This window comes from Mustela putorius, unplaced genomic scaffold, assembly GCF_011764305.1.
Source record: "Mustela putorius furo isolate JIRA1106 unplaced genomic scaffold, ASM1176430v1.1 tig00000765_pilon_pilon_pilon, whole genome shotgun sequence".
In the NCBI taxonomy this organism is placed as follows: domain Eukaryota; kingdom Metazoa; phylum Chordata; class Mammalia; order Carnivora; family Mustelidae; genus Mustela; species Mustela putorius.
This window is the reverse complement of record NW_025421470.1, coordinates 1,464,624-1,482,063: the sequence shown is the minus strand read 5'-3', so window position 1 is coordinate 1,482,063 and position 17,440 is coordinate 1,464,624. Positions and strand designations below refer to the sequence as shown.

Sequence of the window (17,440 nt, the reverse complement as noted above, 5' to 3'; positions counted from 1 at the left end):
CGCTTTCTCCCTGTTCTCTGTGTCTGATTGCAGCTAAGCCGAAGGAAAGCAGTGCTGGGCGGGAGAAGGGGCAGGGGTGTGCAGAACACCAGCCTGAGTCTCTGCACTTGTTGGATGCACAGCAAACAGCTGGGGGAGAGGGTAACAGGTAACAGACAACTTGAGGATGTGGCAGTCGCCCCCTTGGCCATGGTACCGAAGCCAGGATTGCTCTCACACGTGGGATAGGTCAGAGGTCTCCATGCGGCAGGGCACCCCTGCGGCGCAGTCGGTTCGGTGTCTGACCGCTGTCTTGGTTTCAGCTCAGGTCACGATCTCAGGGCCATGGCATCGAGCCCCATGCCAGGCTCCGCACTGGGCGTGGAGCCTGGGTTGAATTCTCTCCCTCTGTGCCCACCCTGCCCACCCACAGGCTCGCTCTCTTCAGAATAAATCAACCTTAAAAAAAAAAAGTCTCTATGTAGAATGTCTACCTGCCGCTCTTCAAGCAGTCACCTAATACGATGGAGAAATGAGACACGAGGACAAGAAGTGTATTGAACAAAGTGTGTATTAAACTGTTTTTTGGAAACTGGTTAAAATTAAGGCACTCTGAGCTTTGTGGTTTCCTTGAGGTTACAATATACGGCTGCTCCTAGGCCTGTTCCAGAAAAAGCACAGGGACTGAGACAGCCCCCAAGACGCCCTGCTGTGGGCTCCGCACCCCGGGCCGGGATTCCATACACGGTAGGAGAGCGGGGGCTCGGCGACCCGGACGCGAGACCGGGCTGGGCCCACCAGTCCGACGCGAGATCCGGCCGGGCCCAGAGTCCACTGTGCTAAGGCAGGGTTGCCGGAGTCGGTTACAAAGTTTCTTTTATGAATACACAGTGAAAGACAAAGTCTGCAAGCGGCTATAAAAGACTTAGGAATGTATCATAGTACTTTAAACTGCGATTAAATGCCCAAGAAGTCTGAGAGGCGACAGAGTTTGCGGAGGTCAGCTCCCCGCTCGTGGGAATTCCGGGACGGCGCCACACTTTACGGGACGCCTGAGGGACAGGGCTCTGACGGCGGGGTCGCAAGTGTGAAAGCGGAATGTGTCCTTCTATGTTCCCGTCCACCCACTTTCTCAAAGCCAAATGTCTTCCTAATCCGAAGCCCTGTGGCCCCTGGGCCTGTTTTCAGAGCTCAGAAAGGCTGTTGACGGTCCCGTCATTGTCCGGCTACCGCCCTAGACGCCAAATGCTTGGTCTGTTTCCTGAAGTCCTAGACCTTGATCTGACAGGAATGGAATCGCACAGAGGCGAGCCTAGAGGCCACGGCCGGCCTCCCGAGACGCGGCCTCCACAGGAGTCCCCCCCACACACCCGCAGGAGCAGGGTTCCGGGATGGGGCTCGTTTGACGAACACGTGGAAACCCCTCTCGCTGGGAGACACCCTGCCTCCCCGGTGGGCAGAGCCCCAAAGAGGGGCCTGCGGGTGCTTGGCCCCTCCCTCTTTCGGGACAACCCAGGGTCCCCAAGTGACACAGTGCCGCCAGCCTGACAGGCAGGAGCCTCGCACACACAGAGCCTGCCACCTGCTGTCGCGGGCAGGAAGGCGAGCGGGGCGGCGGCCTGTCCAGGCCCCACGGCTCTGTGTTCTGGTGGCAGTCGGCCGGAGAGGCAGCTTTCGGGCTTCCACTGGGAAAAAAATCTTGATGTTCTGGTAAAGACACGAATTAAAAACTATCCAATAAGTGGTCTGAACTTTGACAGTGAAGTTTTTTGGTGGAATGTTTTAGGTGGAAGAATGAAATCCAAGAATTATTTAAAAAAGAATGAAAACGCAACACAGACCCAAGGTGAGCAGAACCCTGGTGCTGTTTGTGCGCCACCTGGGGAGGCCGCTGGGCTCAAGGGGAGCGGCCGAGGGACAGGTGCCACCCCGCACCCCCGCCCCCATCAGCAGGGAAGGCAGGGCGGGCGGCTTAGTGACGATGAGTGACGGAATGTCCTTTCCTCCTCACATTAGCAACCAAACCAAACCACCCCACCCCCGACAGGCTTAGTGTCTCAAGTGACTGAGGACAGATACAGAGAAGGGGACAGAAGCTCTCGGGCGTGGGCGGCCATGTGCTGTGTCCTCGGCAGGGGTGGGGCGGGCGGTGCTCTCAGTTGTTCTCGAACCGGGCATACGGGTTTTCTTCTTTAAACAAACCTGGAACGACAGAGCCCCGGTTACAAAGTCACTCACGGGACGCAGTGAGACGCGGAGAGCAGGACGGCGGAGTTGTACGGCCGCACCCACGGAGGCCGCACGAGACAGGCGTCCGGGCGCCGTGCCGATCCCAACACCGAACCGCGGTGACCTACAAAACCACCTTCCCTTCCTCGTCCTCGTGGTGGGACGAACTTAGAACAAGGTGACCTTCAATCTCCCTGTTGCGTGTCCCGACGTAACCACAACGTACTTGGTCATCAGCCTTAGGTGCCAAATGCACAAAGACAAGCTCCCTCCCCGCACCCCACAAACGCACACCTCTCCCCACTTCGGAAACCTGCACCTCATGCCGCCATCCCCGGGGGCGGTAGGACACAGCCCTCTGCTGTGGGAGACACTGGGGACGTGGAGCAGCCGAGGGGGAGGACTACGCGCCTCAGGCCTGGGGAGGAGGCCCACGGGGTCCGGTCAAGGGCGTTCAGATGCCAAACGCCACACACGCCGTCATGCTGGGGAAGGACAAAGCCCAACGGCTCCCAGCTGTCTTTTCTAGTGTTGAGGGGGAGAAACGGTTATGCGATCAGAAGTCGAACGGCTTCTAGAGCCTAGAGAAGGGCTTCATCCGTGCCGGGGCTGTGTGTCCGCCGCAGCGCGTGCCAATCCGCGGCTCCCGTGGGCCCCTGGGAGCCCTCCCGCCAGCTCCTTCCGAAGTCCAGTTCGCTCTATGGGCTTCGCGTCAGCAGGTAAGAGCGAGCTTCATCAGTCAAGTACGGGCCCCCCGGACCAATGAAACGGTTGGCAGGAGCCGCCCCGGGGCGCTGTTACAGGGTCGGCGTCTGCCCCTGAGCCCGGCCTGAGACGCCGCCAGGCCCAGCATGCACAGGGCCAAGGGGAAGGCCTGGAAGCTACGTGTGCCGGGAACGAAGGCACTTCGGCGTGAGTCTGTGTGAGTGCCCGGGCACACGCTGTCTGGTCTTTATTTACACTGGCGTTAATCAGACGCCAACAAGCTTCCTTCCACGCTTTTCACCGTCATGGAAAACCAAGGGGCCCAGCTGAGGGGAGCAGATGCTCAGTGGGCACCGGGGGCAGAGGGCACCGAGCCGAGACCGCTAGACAGGTCATCTCGCCCACACGGAGCCTGTCACCACCTACACGGGGAGGAAGCCCCCGACCCCAGGGCCAGCGCCAGGGGCAGCGAGAGAGACACGCAAGGCTGGCCGAGACAGGGGCACACGGAGCGGAGGCCGGGAGGGCGCTAACCAGAGAAGGCTCTCGGCGGCCAGACATCTCACCTTCAACAGATGAGACCCAGTGGCGGGAGGAGGGGCTGTCGGGGCAGCCTCGTGCCTGGGAACCAACACTGGCAGGCTGGTGGGGTCCCCTCAACCCCGGGCGACCCAACCCAAGGACGTGACAGTCAGAGGAGGCCCATGTGGATGGAGGTGGAGGCGTGTGGCCATCAGCCCGGGCCAGAGGGACTTGAGCCCTGGGGACGCACTGTTTAGTGCCCAGGATCTTAAAACACCATGAAACAGTTCTTCCGTATGGAGAACTCCACAATGAGTGCACCAGCTGGACAGGATTTTGAAATTTTCCTTGTACTTAGCCTTTGGCCTAGCTGCCTGGTCCACCTACCACAGAGCATCTCATCTTCTGGTCACGAGGTCAAGGGAAGCTCCATGGCCCAGGGCTGCAGGCCCCGTGGCGGTCGCCAGGGAGGCCCCGTGAGTCCCCTTCTCCCAATCCCAACCGCTAACCCCATGCAAGAGCAGGCTTAGTAAAGAATGAGTCACCCCCCCGCCTCAGCCCCCGAACTCTCTCCAAACGAAACCAGACAGAAGGCCTGGACATGGACAGCTGTGGCCAAGGCCCTACGGGGAGCACAGCCCGCGAGGTCAGGTGTGGGAGCAGCGTGCACCCAAGGCGGCGAGGCGGGGGAGGCCTGCGGCCACCACGGACACCCCATGTCTCCCAAACGTGGGGACAGGCCAGGAGCCACACAGAGCCTGGTCACATCCCCCGCCTGGGAGTAAGCAGTACTAGGAAGTCTGGAGAGAGAAAAACACGCCAGGGCTTCATCTTCCAAGACACTCGTGGGCTCGCTCGTCCCAGGCCACGCGGAGCACGCCCAGCTGCCCAGCTGCCCAGCGCGGGGGGTGGACGAGGGAAGCGCTCCCAGCCCCCAGCGCGGCGTCCGCTCCCGACCAAACCCAACGGATGTGGACGTTCCATCCGCCCTTACCGTATTTTTTTCTGATTTCATCGTGTCTTGATTTCATCTCCGCTCTCCTAAAAAACAAAAGAATCTCATTTGGCATCAGAATATCTCATGACGCTAAAAGACGTTCTCGTCACTTCCTTCCAGAGAGGCCGGGGACAGGCGCGGATGGCCCTGGGCCGGGCAGGGTGACAACCGGCACCGTCTTCTGAGGCCGCTCCCGCGTCCTGTCATTCGGTTGCTTTAACAAAGGCGATTCAAATGCCCAATACTAAGATTTCTTAAAATATTTTTCATGTAAAGAAGCCACGCTGATAGGTGAAAATCTAACACCACGCCCTGCACGAGGCTGGGAGCGTACACGGTACGCGTGCTCATCCTCCTCCAGGGCTGGTGGCCCTGCGGGGACCGCACCCACTGGCAGCGCCTGACGCGGCAGCACGTCGCCAAGCCTCACTCCCGCTCCCGTCAGGCAAGGCCCGGGGACCCGCCACACCTGCCACAGCGGCCCGGCCCGTGGCAGCCTCCCACACGCTCCCCCCCAAAGCGCTCCACGAGGGGAGAATGGGGTCCCAGCGTGCTGGCTGCAAGAGGCCCGCCCCAAGCACAGGCAGACGGGCATGTGCTGGGCCTCTGTCCCACCCGTGGCCGCCCAGGAGGATAAGAGCCCACGCGCTGTCCCACGACCCCAGCGTGTGGCCCACGGGCCCCCCAAAGCTGGAGAGAGCTCGGGCCCACAAGCGACACCTGCCGCGGCCTCGCAGGCCAGCCAGCCCAGCCCGCACCTCTCCTCCTGCCGGATCCGGCGCTCCTCGCGCTCCCGCGCCGCCCTCTCCTCGCTCTTATCCGGCTTGCGGCTCCTCTTCCTGCGGCAGCAGCAGCAGGCGCAGCACACGGCCACGGCCAGGAGCACGGCTCCCCCCACCACCGACAGCGTGATGATCAGCGCCTCGAAGTTCACTGCAAGGTCAGCCGGAGTCAGGGGGTCAGGACAGGGCCCCAAAGGAGCCCCCCACCCCTGGGGGCAGACGGCAGTCCTAGAACTGGGCCGGCCCCCAGATCGCCTCTCAGGGCGGGTGTGTGACTCGAGAACTTCTCAATGAACCACCACAGCCCCAGGCCACAGGGCCACAGGCCACAAGGCAGCATTTCTCAGCGCGGTAAGCCTGAGGTATCTTAGCAACAGGAGCCGGGGAGGAGAAAGCCCCGCAGGGCGTGCAGACCGTCCTGACACACTTCTAGACTCCGTGGAACTTTGCAAACCAAAGTGAAGCCTGGGGCAGCTACTCCCGTCACCTGAACCCAAGTCCACAGCCCGACACCACCGGCCCTTGAACACGGTCTGCACCGCACGGGTCCATGATCTGTGGGTATCGGCTCCCCAGATCCAGGCCGGTACTGTATGGACACCGTCTCTTCCTGATGACCTTCTCCTGCACGTTTCCTTCTCTGTGGCCTACTTCCCCGTGGGAGCACAGCACGGGGTGCATGTAACACACGCGCACACACACGTGCACACGCACACACGGACACATGCACACACATGCACAGGTGACTGCTCTGCCGTTAGCAAGCCTCTGTCCCCGGCAGGGAGCAGCAGACGCAGACCCAGCACCTAGGCTCCCATCTGCTTCCGGGAAACCAGCAGTCAGGCGCGGATTTTCAAGTGCGGGGCGTCAGCGCCTCTAACCCCTGGGCTGTTCAAGGTCGCCTGCATTTTCTTCCCTAGGGACAGCTTCTGACCCTGGCAGTCAGAGGGACGACCGTGGAGCCACAGAGTCTGCAGACGGCTGCCTCCTCGGCTGCCAATGATGTGATGATTTCCCGTCAAAACCCAACTCCTCAGACAAACACATAGTTAAAACAAGCTTCACGATTCTAACTTCTCTGAAAGGCTAATAATAAACCCAAACCCGGGGCGCCAGGATGGCTCAGTCGATTAGGCGTCTGCCTTCGGCTGTGGTCGTGATCCCAGGGACCTGAGATCAAGTCCCACATGGGGCTCTCTGCTTGGTGGGAGCCTGCTTCTCCCTCCACTTTCCCTCTACATGCTCTCTTTCTCTCTCAAATAAATAAATCTTAAAAAAATAAGGGGCGTCTGGGTGGCTCAGTGGGTTAAACCTCTGCCTTCGGCTCAGGTCATGGTCTCAGGGTCCTGGGATCGAGCCCTGCATCGGGCTCTCTGCTCGGCAGGGAGCCTGCTTCCCCCCCAACCTCTGCCTGCCTCTCTGCCTACTTGTGATCTCTGTCAAATAAATAAATAAAATCTTAAAAAAAAAAATAAAAAATAAACCGAAACCCGCCAATACTTTTCTATTTAATTCAAACCAGAGCCATCAAGAGCTCTGGTATCTGGCCAATGTGTGCACTCGTCCCATTCAGACGGCCACCGAGGCAGCTGCGGGAGGGAGCTCCACCCCAGACGGCAAGGTCCCCCGAGTCTGCTCTGTCTCCTGGGACTGCAGGGTCACGCATGCTGTGCTGTGCCAGGGGAGGGCCCGGCATTGGGATGCACAGGGACACCACCGCCGGGAGCCTGACACACCACCAGGTCAGCTGTGAGCCTCACAGGCTGGCCTCGAGTCCATGCATGTCCTCCGACCAGCAGAATCAGGGTCCCGTCTGATGCAGTGTCCTCCAAGCCGAAATCACTTGGCTTCTCCTCCTGCCGCCTGTTCCAGAAGAGCCGCACGGTGCACCGTCATGGCTGGCATGTGATCAGGGAAGACCTCCGCGGGCAGGTGGCAGCAGGTGTGGGCAACAGAACTTTCCAACACTGCACTTAAACACCCAGAAGGTCACCAAGATACCTGGCTCGGAGACACGTCTGCCCCCAAACAGCTTTTCTGACTAACAGCTAAAATGAGTTACAACCACAGAAATCCCACGGGGCGCCCAGGGGGCTGGGTCAGTGAAGGTCAGTTAATCGTCTGCCTTCAGCTCAGGTCACGATCCCGGGGTCCTGGGATCGAGCCCCACATCGGGCTCCCTGCTCAGCAGGAGCCTACTTCTCCCTCTCCCACTCCCCCTGTTTGTGTTCCCTCTCTTCCTGTGTCTGTCAAATAAATAAATAAAATCTTTTAAAAAAATACAGAAATCCCAATCATAGTGGGAAAAAACACTGTGGGCCCCCATTCCCAAGAGCCTGAGCCGCCTGGATAAGATGATTCTGAAGTTTTCTATCAGAACAAAGAGCTCCTGTGGCATGAGGTCTGGAATTACAGTTCCGTGCTGCCCGGACATCTAGGAGGCCTCGGGGCCCTCCCGGGATCCCCAGACAGCACGGCACAAGCCCCCGGCCCTTCTGCATCGCCCCAGCCCTCCTCACTGCACGCAAGGACCGGGGACAACCCCACTGACCCAAGTCCCAGGAGGCACGCTTCAGGTCCACGCAGCCCCGGCACAAATGACATCACGTGCACCTTCTCTCGGGAAGCAGGGGCACCTGTCCCACCCACGGAGCGCGCCTCCCGCAGCCCCTGGCTCGTTCCCTGCTCCCCACCCCCCAGATGAAAGTTCATCTGACCCGTGACAGGCACTCAGCCTGCCCCACGGCCCTGAGGCAGGAGCCTCACTGCACAGGAGACTGATCAAAAGTGCCTCCACGTAAAAGGTGGAGTCATCAGAGAAATGCAAATTAAAACCACAAGGAGATACCACTTCACACCCACCAGCCAGACTAAAAAGCAGACGCCTGACCACCCCAAGTGTTGGCAGGGCCAGGGGACAACAGGAACTCCCGCAGCCGCTCCGGGACACCGTCCGCAGACCTACTGCATGGACCCCGTGACTGTGCCCATGGAAGTGAGTGTGGGCTGCTGCCCCACGAGCCCACTGATGGCAGCACGGGGATGCCAGCATGCCCCCAACAGCACCAGGCGTGGACACCTGCAGGGCACCACGCAGTCGCCGCACAGACTGGCAGGACACAGGCGTCCAGACCCCGGGGACTGCCAGCAGCCCTCCCGGGAAGCGCGCACTCTCCCCGGCTTCAGGCTCCCCGTGGAGAGCACGTGCTCCAGCAGCCACACTCACTGAGCACAACCAGATTGTCCCAGACAGCACGGATTTGGCCAGAACGCTGTGAGAACGAAGACTTACCCCAGCACACGCCCCAGCGTGCGGAGCTCAGCTTACAGAGGGAGCTGGGCGGCAGGATCCTGCTCACGGGGTAGTCCAAGCACGCCTTGCTGGTGTGGCACCACAGACACTGGGAGAGAAGGACATCCGACCCGGGTCAGAAGTGCACCACACGCACCCAAGAACCAGACCGTCCGGGCCTCGGCCCCCCCACCTCCTGCTCCCCCTCGGGTGCGGGGCTGGAAGGCCTCGGCCCCCACCCCACCCCATCAGCTCCACCCACGTGGCCCACCAGGGCTGAGGTTCCGCAAACCCTCTCCCACCAGGCACCCTGCCCGGCCTCTTGGCCTCGGTGCACGTCCTCAAAGCTGCCAGGTGGCTCCCTGCCCAGAGTCTTAGCACGGCTACTCCTTCTGCCCAGAACATTCTTCCCCAAACACGTGTGCCCTCCCCTGAGCGCCCCCTCAGCACCACCCCGCCTCCCCATCACCTTCCCGTCAGTAGCACCCCCCCCAGCAGGGTGTCTATCTCCCTTCATCTGCAGGAGGGCAGGCGGGACCCGGCGGGCCCACAGGTGGAGCACAGTAAGTCGGTGTCACTGGGCTTTCGTGGCCCTGGAAAACACTGGCCTCTCCAACAGCATGGGGGGCCCGGCCATCTTACAGACAGTGCATCCGGGGGTGCCTGTGTCCCTTCGGCTCAGGATGTGACCTCACGGTCCTGGCCTGGAGTCCACACCCAGCCCCCTGCGCAGCGGGGAGTTCACTTCTCCCTCTGCTGCGCCCCTGCCCATCCTCTCTGTCTCTGTCTCTCTCAGATGAATAAATACATTAAACAACAAATAGCAGCGCATCTTAGCTCAAAGGCCCAGGCCCAGAACCTCAGAGCTGGGGGGCACGCCCCGGACGCTCCTGCCTGAGTCCCTGAAAACACCAGGGACGAGGCCGGTGCAGAGACGGCAGCCCGGGCCGCGGCCCTCTCGGCCGCTCACGGCACCAGGCGCGCGCGCGGCCTGGACGGGTGCTCAGGTAGCCCCCTCGGACCCTCCTCGGGTCAGGCCTTGCACTTGGTACTTTGAGTCCGAAGGGTAAGCATTTCACAGACTTGTCTTCTCTGAGATTTTCAAAAGGAGAAAAAACCAGGTATTTGAGCCCCCGGCCAGGGGACAAGTCCACTGCGGACATGAGGAAGACGGAGCCCGGGCTCTTCCAGGGCTACACGGCATGCGTACGCCGCGCAGAGCAGCGGTCGGGCCCCTCCGCTCTGGCCGTCGGAGACCACCCTGCAGCAGCCTGGTCCTGGAGAACAACTTTGGGTAAGTCCTCCATTTTCAAATAATGCAAGTTTCCAGTGTCTAGAGCTTCCCAGCTTTCTAACCGTGTTACTGAAAGCCACAGGCGCTCAGGAGGATGGCTGTCCTTGGTGCGGAGCAGCTCGGGCGGCCCCAGCAGGTCACTGTCTGGCACAGAGGGGCCCAGGGCCGAGGAGGGGGCTGTGCTACTTACAGAGACATTTTTCAGGCACTCCTCACAGGTTCTGTTTGTGTTCTGGGAGCAAGCTGTGGGGAAGAAGACACATCACTGAGTCAGGCCAGGCTCAAACGTGCACTCAGGGCTGGGGGGATGGGGGGAAGGTTCCACTCCCAAACCCGGAGCCACACACCGTCTCCTGGCACCCAGCCTTCCAGGGGCACCCACAGGGCCTCAGGGAGGACGCAGACCCAGCACCTAGGCTCCCATCTGCAAGGGGTTGTGGGGCAAACAGGCCTCGGCACACAGAGGCTGTGTCCACAAACCCCAGGCCTGCTGACTCCTCAGCACACGCTCTCCTTGGAGCGCCAGGCCGCAGCAATGCCAGGCCCACGAGACCAGAGCCAGGCCTCAGCCCCCCAGGTCCACCAGACCTGCAGGAGAAGGCTCCACAATCAGCGGATGCCGGTCCTGAGGCACCGCATGGCCCTGGCCAAAGCGCAGGCAGCCAGCAGGTCTGGAACTCCAGCGCATGGCGAGGACGGAACCAGGATATGAATGAAACGCGCCCGTCCCTCCTCCGGCCTGTAGCACCACACCCGTGACTCAAAACACACACGGGGACCTGGAACCTGCGTGCGAGCTCACCCGGCAGCAGGAACCGCGGCGAACGTCAGAAGCAGACCCCACCCCACACCCACCAGAGGGACCAAAACGAGAAAGACCCTCAACGTTCAGTGTCGGCGCGGACACAGAGCCACTGGGACAAGCGGGCTTCCCGCTGAGCAGGGAGCCCCCTGGGGAGGACGGCTCCACCCCAGCAAGGGGGATCATGACCCGAGCCACAGAAAGACGCTTAGCCAGCTGAGCCGCCAAGACGCCCCAGCACCCTCCTAGCAACAGCAAAAAGCTGCGAACAGCCCAGAAGCCCCAGCACTGGAGTCTGGCCGCGCGTCGTGCAACAGGACACTGCGGAGCCACTAGAAGCGCACTGGGCGCCTCACACACGGACGAACTTAGCCGTAGTCCGGGGACCCGTGGAAACCCGACACGAAGACCATCCCGCTGGATTCCCGGGACACGCAGCCCTGGAGCAACTCCCCTAAACCAGGAACGGGACCACGGTGGCCTGAACCTCCAGAGAGAGAGGCACATCCAGAGCTGGACAGGGGGCCAGGGTGACACAGTGTCCTTCATCCCACAGTACACATGAGACCCTGCATTTCACAGTGAGGGCTTCACAGAGCCTCACAGAGGGTTCGGGAGGGCACAGGACAGCTCGGGCACAGAGGAGACACAGCAGATCGCCCAAGGGGAGGCTGTGCGCAGCCCACAACCCCGTGTGAGATGTGGGCCGAGCACTCCAGCCCCCGGCTGTGCATGCGCCCATCGTGCCCGCTGAGCAGGACGCGCACAGAGCGGCCTGGCACCGGTCAGGCCGGACTCGCCCATGGTCTGCCAGCCCAACACGAGCCTGCTTCACCTACAGCGCGGAAGCCCACTGAGCACCTGCTGGCCCGCATTCCTGCTGGACGGCGCTCCTCGCAGAGCCCCTGGCGATGTGTGGAAGCCCCTGCCAAGTACTGCTCTTACCACACACCTGACCTGGCTCCAGGAAGGAAAGAAAACGGACGACCCATGGAGCACCTGGATTCCTGCAAGCACCCCAGTGCCGCGGCAGCCGTCGACAGCAGCAGGTACAGGCGCCGGGCAGCGGGACTGGCCGTGCCCAGAGCAGGCCCGGGCCCCTGGGCCAGGCCAGGGACTCCACCGCCACACCCACCCCTTCACCCTGGCTGCTGAGGGTCTGGAGGGCGACACCCGGCAGCATAGGGGCCTTAGTTTCTAGACACTGTCCCCCTACCGACTGGAGCCAGGACTCCTGGGAGAAACAGCGGATCCCAACACCGGGACAGAGAAGGACAAGCTGGACCTCGGACAGACTGCCGCACCTGAGGGCCACCAACTTCGGGGTCAATGCAAAAGGACCCAGAAGCCCACTTGAATGGGGGGGGTCGTCCTTGTCCAACAGGACAATGACAGAGTGACTGACCACAATAGACTCTAGCCTCTGGAATGGTCCAGGATCTCACGCAGACATGGAACCAGCAGAGGGAGGCCAATCGGCCAGGGCAGAGCGGTGGCAAAGGGCTCAAGGCCTGCCGTTCTGCAGCCTCAGTAAACCTGGAGGCCAAGGCCACCGTGCCCGTCTGTGAGGTGACCAGACACTTCTGGTCTCAAAGCGTCTCCTTAGCAGGAGATGAGGACAGGACAGCGGGACGGATGCCGGCAGGGCCCCGAGGGGTGCAGGGGAACAACGGCCGTGCACGGCTGAGTCCGGTCCCAACGCCCTGGAATCCATGCCAGAGGACAGCAGACAAGACCGACCGCGGCGGTATCCGGGGAACGGAGCCGAGTGCCCCGGCGGGGTCCTGGACGTTACGGGACCACCAGCGAACGCGTACAGAAACCGCAGACCACGTCGCAGCGTTCGCGGAGCACACCAATGCTGACCGGCCAGACTGGGCTCGGGGCGCTCCCCCGCGGCCCCGAATGCCCTGGTCCTCGGGAGGCCCACCCTGCGGGACGTCGGGACAAAGGGCCGCAGAGAGCCAAGTTCTGACGGTTCGGCCATGACGGTAACGCGCTGCCCGGCCGCGCAGACGGGGAAGCGCCGAGCACAGAGAGCGTGGCAGGTCCGCTGTACGGCTCCTTCCTCCCACTTTTCTACAGCTCTGACGTTTTCCTGCCGTGAATGTCTACACAGCTGTTGACACGCCCCCTCGCAAGTCCTTCTGGAAAACTCTACAAGAAAGGGTGTACTTCTCATCAGTCTTAACAGAGCGGCCACGTTGGGGGGGCATAGAACTCTCTCATGGGATTTTTTTCCTTTCTGAAGTCTTTCTGACAGCTGGACTCGTGTGGACTACACTCCCAGACACATGCCATCAGCCTCGTGCACGCCGGGCCTCTGGACCAGAGAGCCAGAGTCCAGAGACACCAGTGCCCTCCTGCCCCTGACCCAGCACCTGGCAGCTATCCATGCCCGCAGAAACCGCCCACGGCACTCCTGGGAACCAGCAGCCGGGGGAAAGCTCCATTCTCTCTCTCCAGATCTCCAGATTCTCTCTCTCCAGATCTCTCTCTCTCTCTGGGCGACATACACTAACTCCCAGCTCCTGCTTCAAGGACCGGGGCGCAGAAAACCATGCGCTGACCACCAGAGAAGTCCACGCCACCCTCCCGTCTCTACGTCTGACACTAGGAGTCAACATCCTGGCTCTGGAAGTCCTGGGATCTTTGGCTGAGGGTCCACTGACCAATGGTTAGAAAACCTGACATGCTGGTCCCTTTGAAAACTAAATGAAAAGACAAATGAAGAAAAAGGTCCTTGTGTTCAGATATGTCAGCCTGTGGCCCCTGGTCACACTGTGGCCTCGAGATTCCAGGGAGCCTGTTCAGGACAGAGGACACGTGCTGGTGTGCGTAGAGAGATCTGTTTTGAAAAGGTGAAGGAACAAGTAAGATTACATTCCCTGTGCGTGTGTCACATGCACAGGCCAGAGGGCGGCACCAGCGGGTCCCTGGGAGGCCACTGTGCTCACTCCGTCCAGGTACAGAGCACCGACCTCAACGGTGTCACATGAGGAACAAGGGTGCAAAGTTCATTCACAGAAACGTGCTGCTCATCTCCGTATCTCAGAAGAAACAAAAGAGCCACGAGTGCCAGACAGCCCTTGGCTTAGGACAGGTTACACCCCAAGAACCCCACTGTACGTGGAAAAGATCCCATGATGAACCCGGTTCCTACACCCAGCCAATCTTAACCATGCTGAGAACGCTTCCCGTGGCCGACAGCTGGCCAGAACCACCTCGCACACTGCCTGTCTGCCGAGGGAGCGTGGACTAGCACCCGTGGATGACCGGACACTACCCCAAGTGACCCACAGAACAGCGGTGTGACCGCAGGGCCGCCCCGGCTCTGGACAGGACTGCACATTGCTGACCTGGGCAAAGACCCACATCCCCAGTTCCAAGCACCGGCTGTCCTGAATGCCTCTCGCTTTCGCACCACCGCAAAGTCACAAAGTCCTCCGGCGGACGCGTGTAAATCGGGGGCGGTGTGCGTGTACAGTAATAGGCAGCACGTGGAGACACGCTGTAGCGCCCTCACACAGGTCTGGAAAGCCCTGGTTCTCAGCAGGAGACCGGCTGGAGAGGAACAGCAAGCCCCTCCAAGTCCAGTGCCCTCGGTAAGGACAGTAAGGGTAGGGGTGGGACAGGCCACCACAGAGCTCTTCTGCGCCCTTCAGGCAGCTGGCTCATGGGGTCATCCCTCCCGATACACACACACGGAAGCAGACTTGAGATCGGTCCATGGGGAAATAAACATTCAACAGGGTCACACAAGAAGGGTGCCCTGCCGTGCCACGCAGAACCCACCAACGCCTGGGCTAGCCGGGAGCGGAGAAAAACACGCGCCCCAGGGCAGCGCGACCTGTAGGCCCTGGAGCCGAGGTCAGCTGGATGCCAGAACAGCGATCACATGGCACCTCCCCGCAGCGACAGAGTCCTCAAACAGGCCCAGCCCTGACACTGCCCGGCTTCCTGGCCTTTTCCCCAGGCCCAGAGGCTGATTTGAGCACCTTCCGGCCCCCTCCACGGCCCCACAGCAGGCCACCCTCCCGCAATCCTGCACTTCTGGAACCTTCTAAAACGTCAGTCCGGCCCTGGGTCCTACACTCCCTTCGAGAGCACTGTTTCTCGGAGGGTCCCCCCAGGAACTGTCTGTTGACCACCACGGCCCCAGCCCCCGGCAGCACAGTCAGGACGCACACCCGCCCCAGGTCCGCCGTCCGCACACACCGCAGGTCCCCTGGCACCCTGCTTTCCCGCCTCCCCGGAGGCACGCAGGGATGCCTCCCCGAAGGCAGTGGTGCCCCCTGCGCCACACCCCCACCTGCCCTCCCCCCAGTCCTCAAGGGCCTGGCACCCGGACACCCCGACCCGGCGGCTGCGGGGAGCAAGCGCTCCTCCAGACTTGGAATCTCAACCGCCTCCTTCAGAGAGGACAGCGGGGCGGCAAGCGGAACTGCGCCAGGACCACCCTGCAGGCCCGGCCCCCCCCCGCGCCGGACGCTGAACCCACACCAACGGTGGCCCCTCCACCGGCCCAGGACCCCGCGTCCCTCCCCACCGCCCCGCCCCGGACCCCACCGCCCACTCCACCTCCCCCGCCCCGGACCCGGACCCCGCGTCCCTCAGCACCTCCCTGCCCCGACCCCGACTCGGACGCCGCCGTCCCCCCCGACATCCCCGCCCCGCCCCGGACCCCGCGTCCCCCCCCGCCCCGCCCCGGACCCCGCGTCCCCCCCCCGCCCCGCCCCGGACCCCGCGTCCCCCCCACATCCCCGCCCCGCCCCGGACCCCCCGCCCCGCCCCGCCCCGCCCCGGACCCCGCGTCCCTCACCCGCCCCGGACGGCTCCTGCGCCGCGGCCGCCGAAAGCAGCAGCAGGAAGAGCGCGGCGCCGCGGAGGAGCAGCCGCCAGCGCCGCGTCAGCCCGGGAGCGCCGCCGGACGCCATGCTGCCCGCAGCCCCTCGGCCGGTGGGTCGGACGTCAGGCGGACACTGTCCACCTCCGCGGCGGGGCTCGGCGGGCTGCCCCCCACCCCCGGAAGAGCCTCACGCCGGAAGTGGGCGGGGCGAGGGTACGGCCGAGTGCGCAGCCGCGGGTCCCTGCTCGCCCCGCCCCAGCCGACCCGCCCTCCCTCCGCGGCCCGTGTTCCCCCGCCTCCCGAGGCACCTCCCGAGGCTCAGTGCGCGTGCGCGGCTGAAGGCCAGGCTGCGGGGGCGGGGGCGGGGCCGCGGGAGGCGGGGCCGCGGGAGGCGGGGCTTGCTGCGGCTCGGTGCGCCTGCGCGGCTGCGGGCGGGGGGCGGTGGGGCGCGGCGGGTGTCGCCGGCCGCAGGGGTGCGGTGACCTGGTCCCTGAGGCCGTGCGGCGGTTGCAGGGTGGCCCGGGGACCTGGTGGTGGTGTCCTCGCCCGCAGCCGGACGGGCCCCGTGCGCACGGAAGGGAGCTCGCAGGGCCGCGGGCGCCCGAGTCGGGGAAGCCGCGCGGAGACGCCCCGGGCCCGGGTCCGCCTCCCCGCCGGCGGCCGCTGCGTCCGGACCGTGTGCGTGACCGCGGGGGCCGGGGCGTGCAGTCGTCCGCGGGGGCGGGCCGCGCACCTCCCGCTGCCGCAGGTCGGGGCAGCCCCGGGGGGCGGGGGGCGCGGCTGGGGCGGCTCTCGCGGGGTCCGCCTGCCAGCCCGGCGTGCGGGGGTCCCCATGCCGTTCGCGGGCCGGTGGCTCTGCCGTCCCACCCCGGCCTCGGCGTCGAGGGGGGCGGGACTGCCGTGGGCGCTGCAGTCTGATCCGGGGGTCAAGACTGCCCCGTCGGGCAGCGGTTCGGTCCGTGGCCTCTAAAGCTTCGTTCCCTCCCCTCCCTGGGAAGGTCCCACCGCCCCTAGAACTGAGCTTGCCCGTGTGCCAGGATTGTCGGTCACTGTGTATGTGTGCCTCCTTGTCCGGGCGACGCTGGAGGCAGCTTGACCTCACCTTTGCCCCTCCTGCGGTGTGGGAAACCACCCCCGGGGCTGGACTACATGAGTGCCAGATCTGAGGGCCAGAAGGAGGGTGCCTTGGGGCTAGCATGGTGGCCTGGCCAGTTTCTGCCCTTAGAAATGAATACCCTCCTGCCTGGGTTTGGACGTGTGCCCCCAGGGGCGTCTGGGCAACTTAGTGAGTTAAAGCCTCTGCTTTCGGCTCAGGTCATGATCTTGGGGTGCTGGGATGGAGCCCGCATGGGGCTCCCAGCTCAGCAGGCTGGGTCTATACCCAGACCAGTACTGCATCTCCGACACAGTCTCCGTGGAGGTTGGGCCTGTGGGCCGTGCGGGGCTGGGTCCGTGAGTCTCAACCCAGCGGCCGCTGACCTGAGCAGGCAACACGTGTAGACAGTGACAGTGCCCGCCCCTGGGCAGGGAGGTCCGCCTCCGTGGGACGCTGTCGCTTCCAGCCCCCCAGGTGCCGGCTGGGCTGCGACGGAGCTGGAACGGGCGGCCGCCTGGGCCATGATGGGACGTCGTCCCTTCTGGCTGCCCAAGTCTGGAACCCAACGCCAGGTACCCCATGCATAGGCCCAGCTGCCAGTTTGTGCAGGATAGGGGCGCCAGGGTGGCATTAACGTGGGGGACAGAGGCAGAAGGGGACGCAGGTACAGCCGAATGTCCTTGTAACCGTTGACCTGTGCTTGACGGGGGCAGAAGGTCACCTTCTTCTGGGAAGCTCCCTGCTGTCTGCATCCCTCACTAGAGGGAAGAACCTGACAAGGATTTGGCCTCCAGGATCCCGAGAGTCGTGAGCACAGGAAAGTCCTCTTGGGAGCTTCCCTTGTCTTTAGTTCCCCCGCTCCGAAGTGCGGAAGTCGCTCAGCAGATCCCTTG

At 63.1% G+C, this 17,440-nt stretch overlaps 1 protein-coding gene across 2 annotated transcripts; it reads right to left on the bottom strand.

Moving 5' to 3' along the window:
* Positions 1-532: 532 nt before the first annotated feature.
* LOC101674946 (PTTG1 interacting protein) lies at positions 533-15,667 on the bottom strand. Of its 2 annotated transcripts, none has more exons than XM_045084340.1 (6): positions 15,425-15,667; positions 9,991-10,043; positions 8,507-8,615; positions 5,191-5,365; positions 4,430-4,476; positions 533-2,181 (listed from the first exon to the last, which is right to left on the bottom strand). In XM_045084340.1, the coding sequence occupies exons 1-6, from the start codon at positions 15,537-15,539 to the stop codon at positions 2,135-2,137; spliced, it is 546 nt and encodes a 181-aa protein (XP_044940275.1). In that variant the 5' UTR covers positions 15,540-15,667; the 3' UTR covers positions 533-2,134. The 2 variants fall into 2 exon arrangements, with proteins under 2 accessions (XP_044940275.1, XP_044940276.1); XM_045084341.1 differs by lacking the exon at positions 15,425-15,667 and adding an exon at positions 15,223-15,269.
* Between the last annotated feature and the right edge of the window lie 1,773 nt (positions 15,668-17,440).

Bases quoted from the DNA above. Each gene is read 5' to 3' on its own strand.
- LOC101674946 (XM_045084340.1), bottom strand. From the start codon at position 15,539: ATGGCGTCCGGCGGCGCTCCCGGGCTGACGCGGCGCTGGCGGCTGCTC. The intron at 10,044-15,424 runs GTGAGGGACGCG...TCTTCCCCACAG, and splicing joins GCAGGAGCCGTCCGGGGCGG to CTTGCTCCCAGAACACAAAC. The intron at 5,366-8,506 runs GTAAGTCTTCGT...CTGACCTTGCAG, and splicing joins ACGCTGGGGCGTGTGCTGGG to TGAACTTCGAGGCGCTGATC.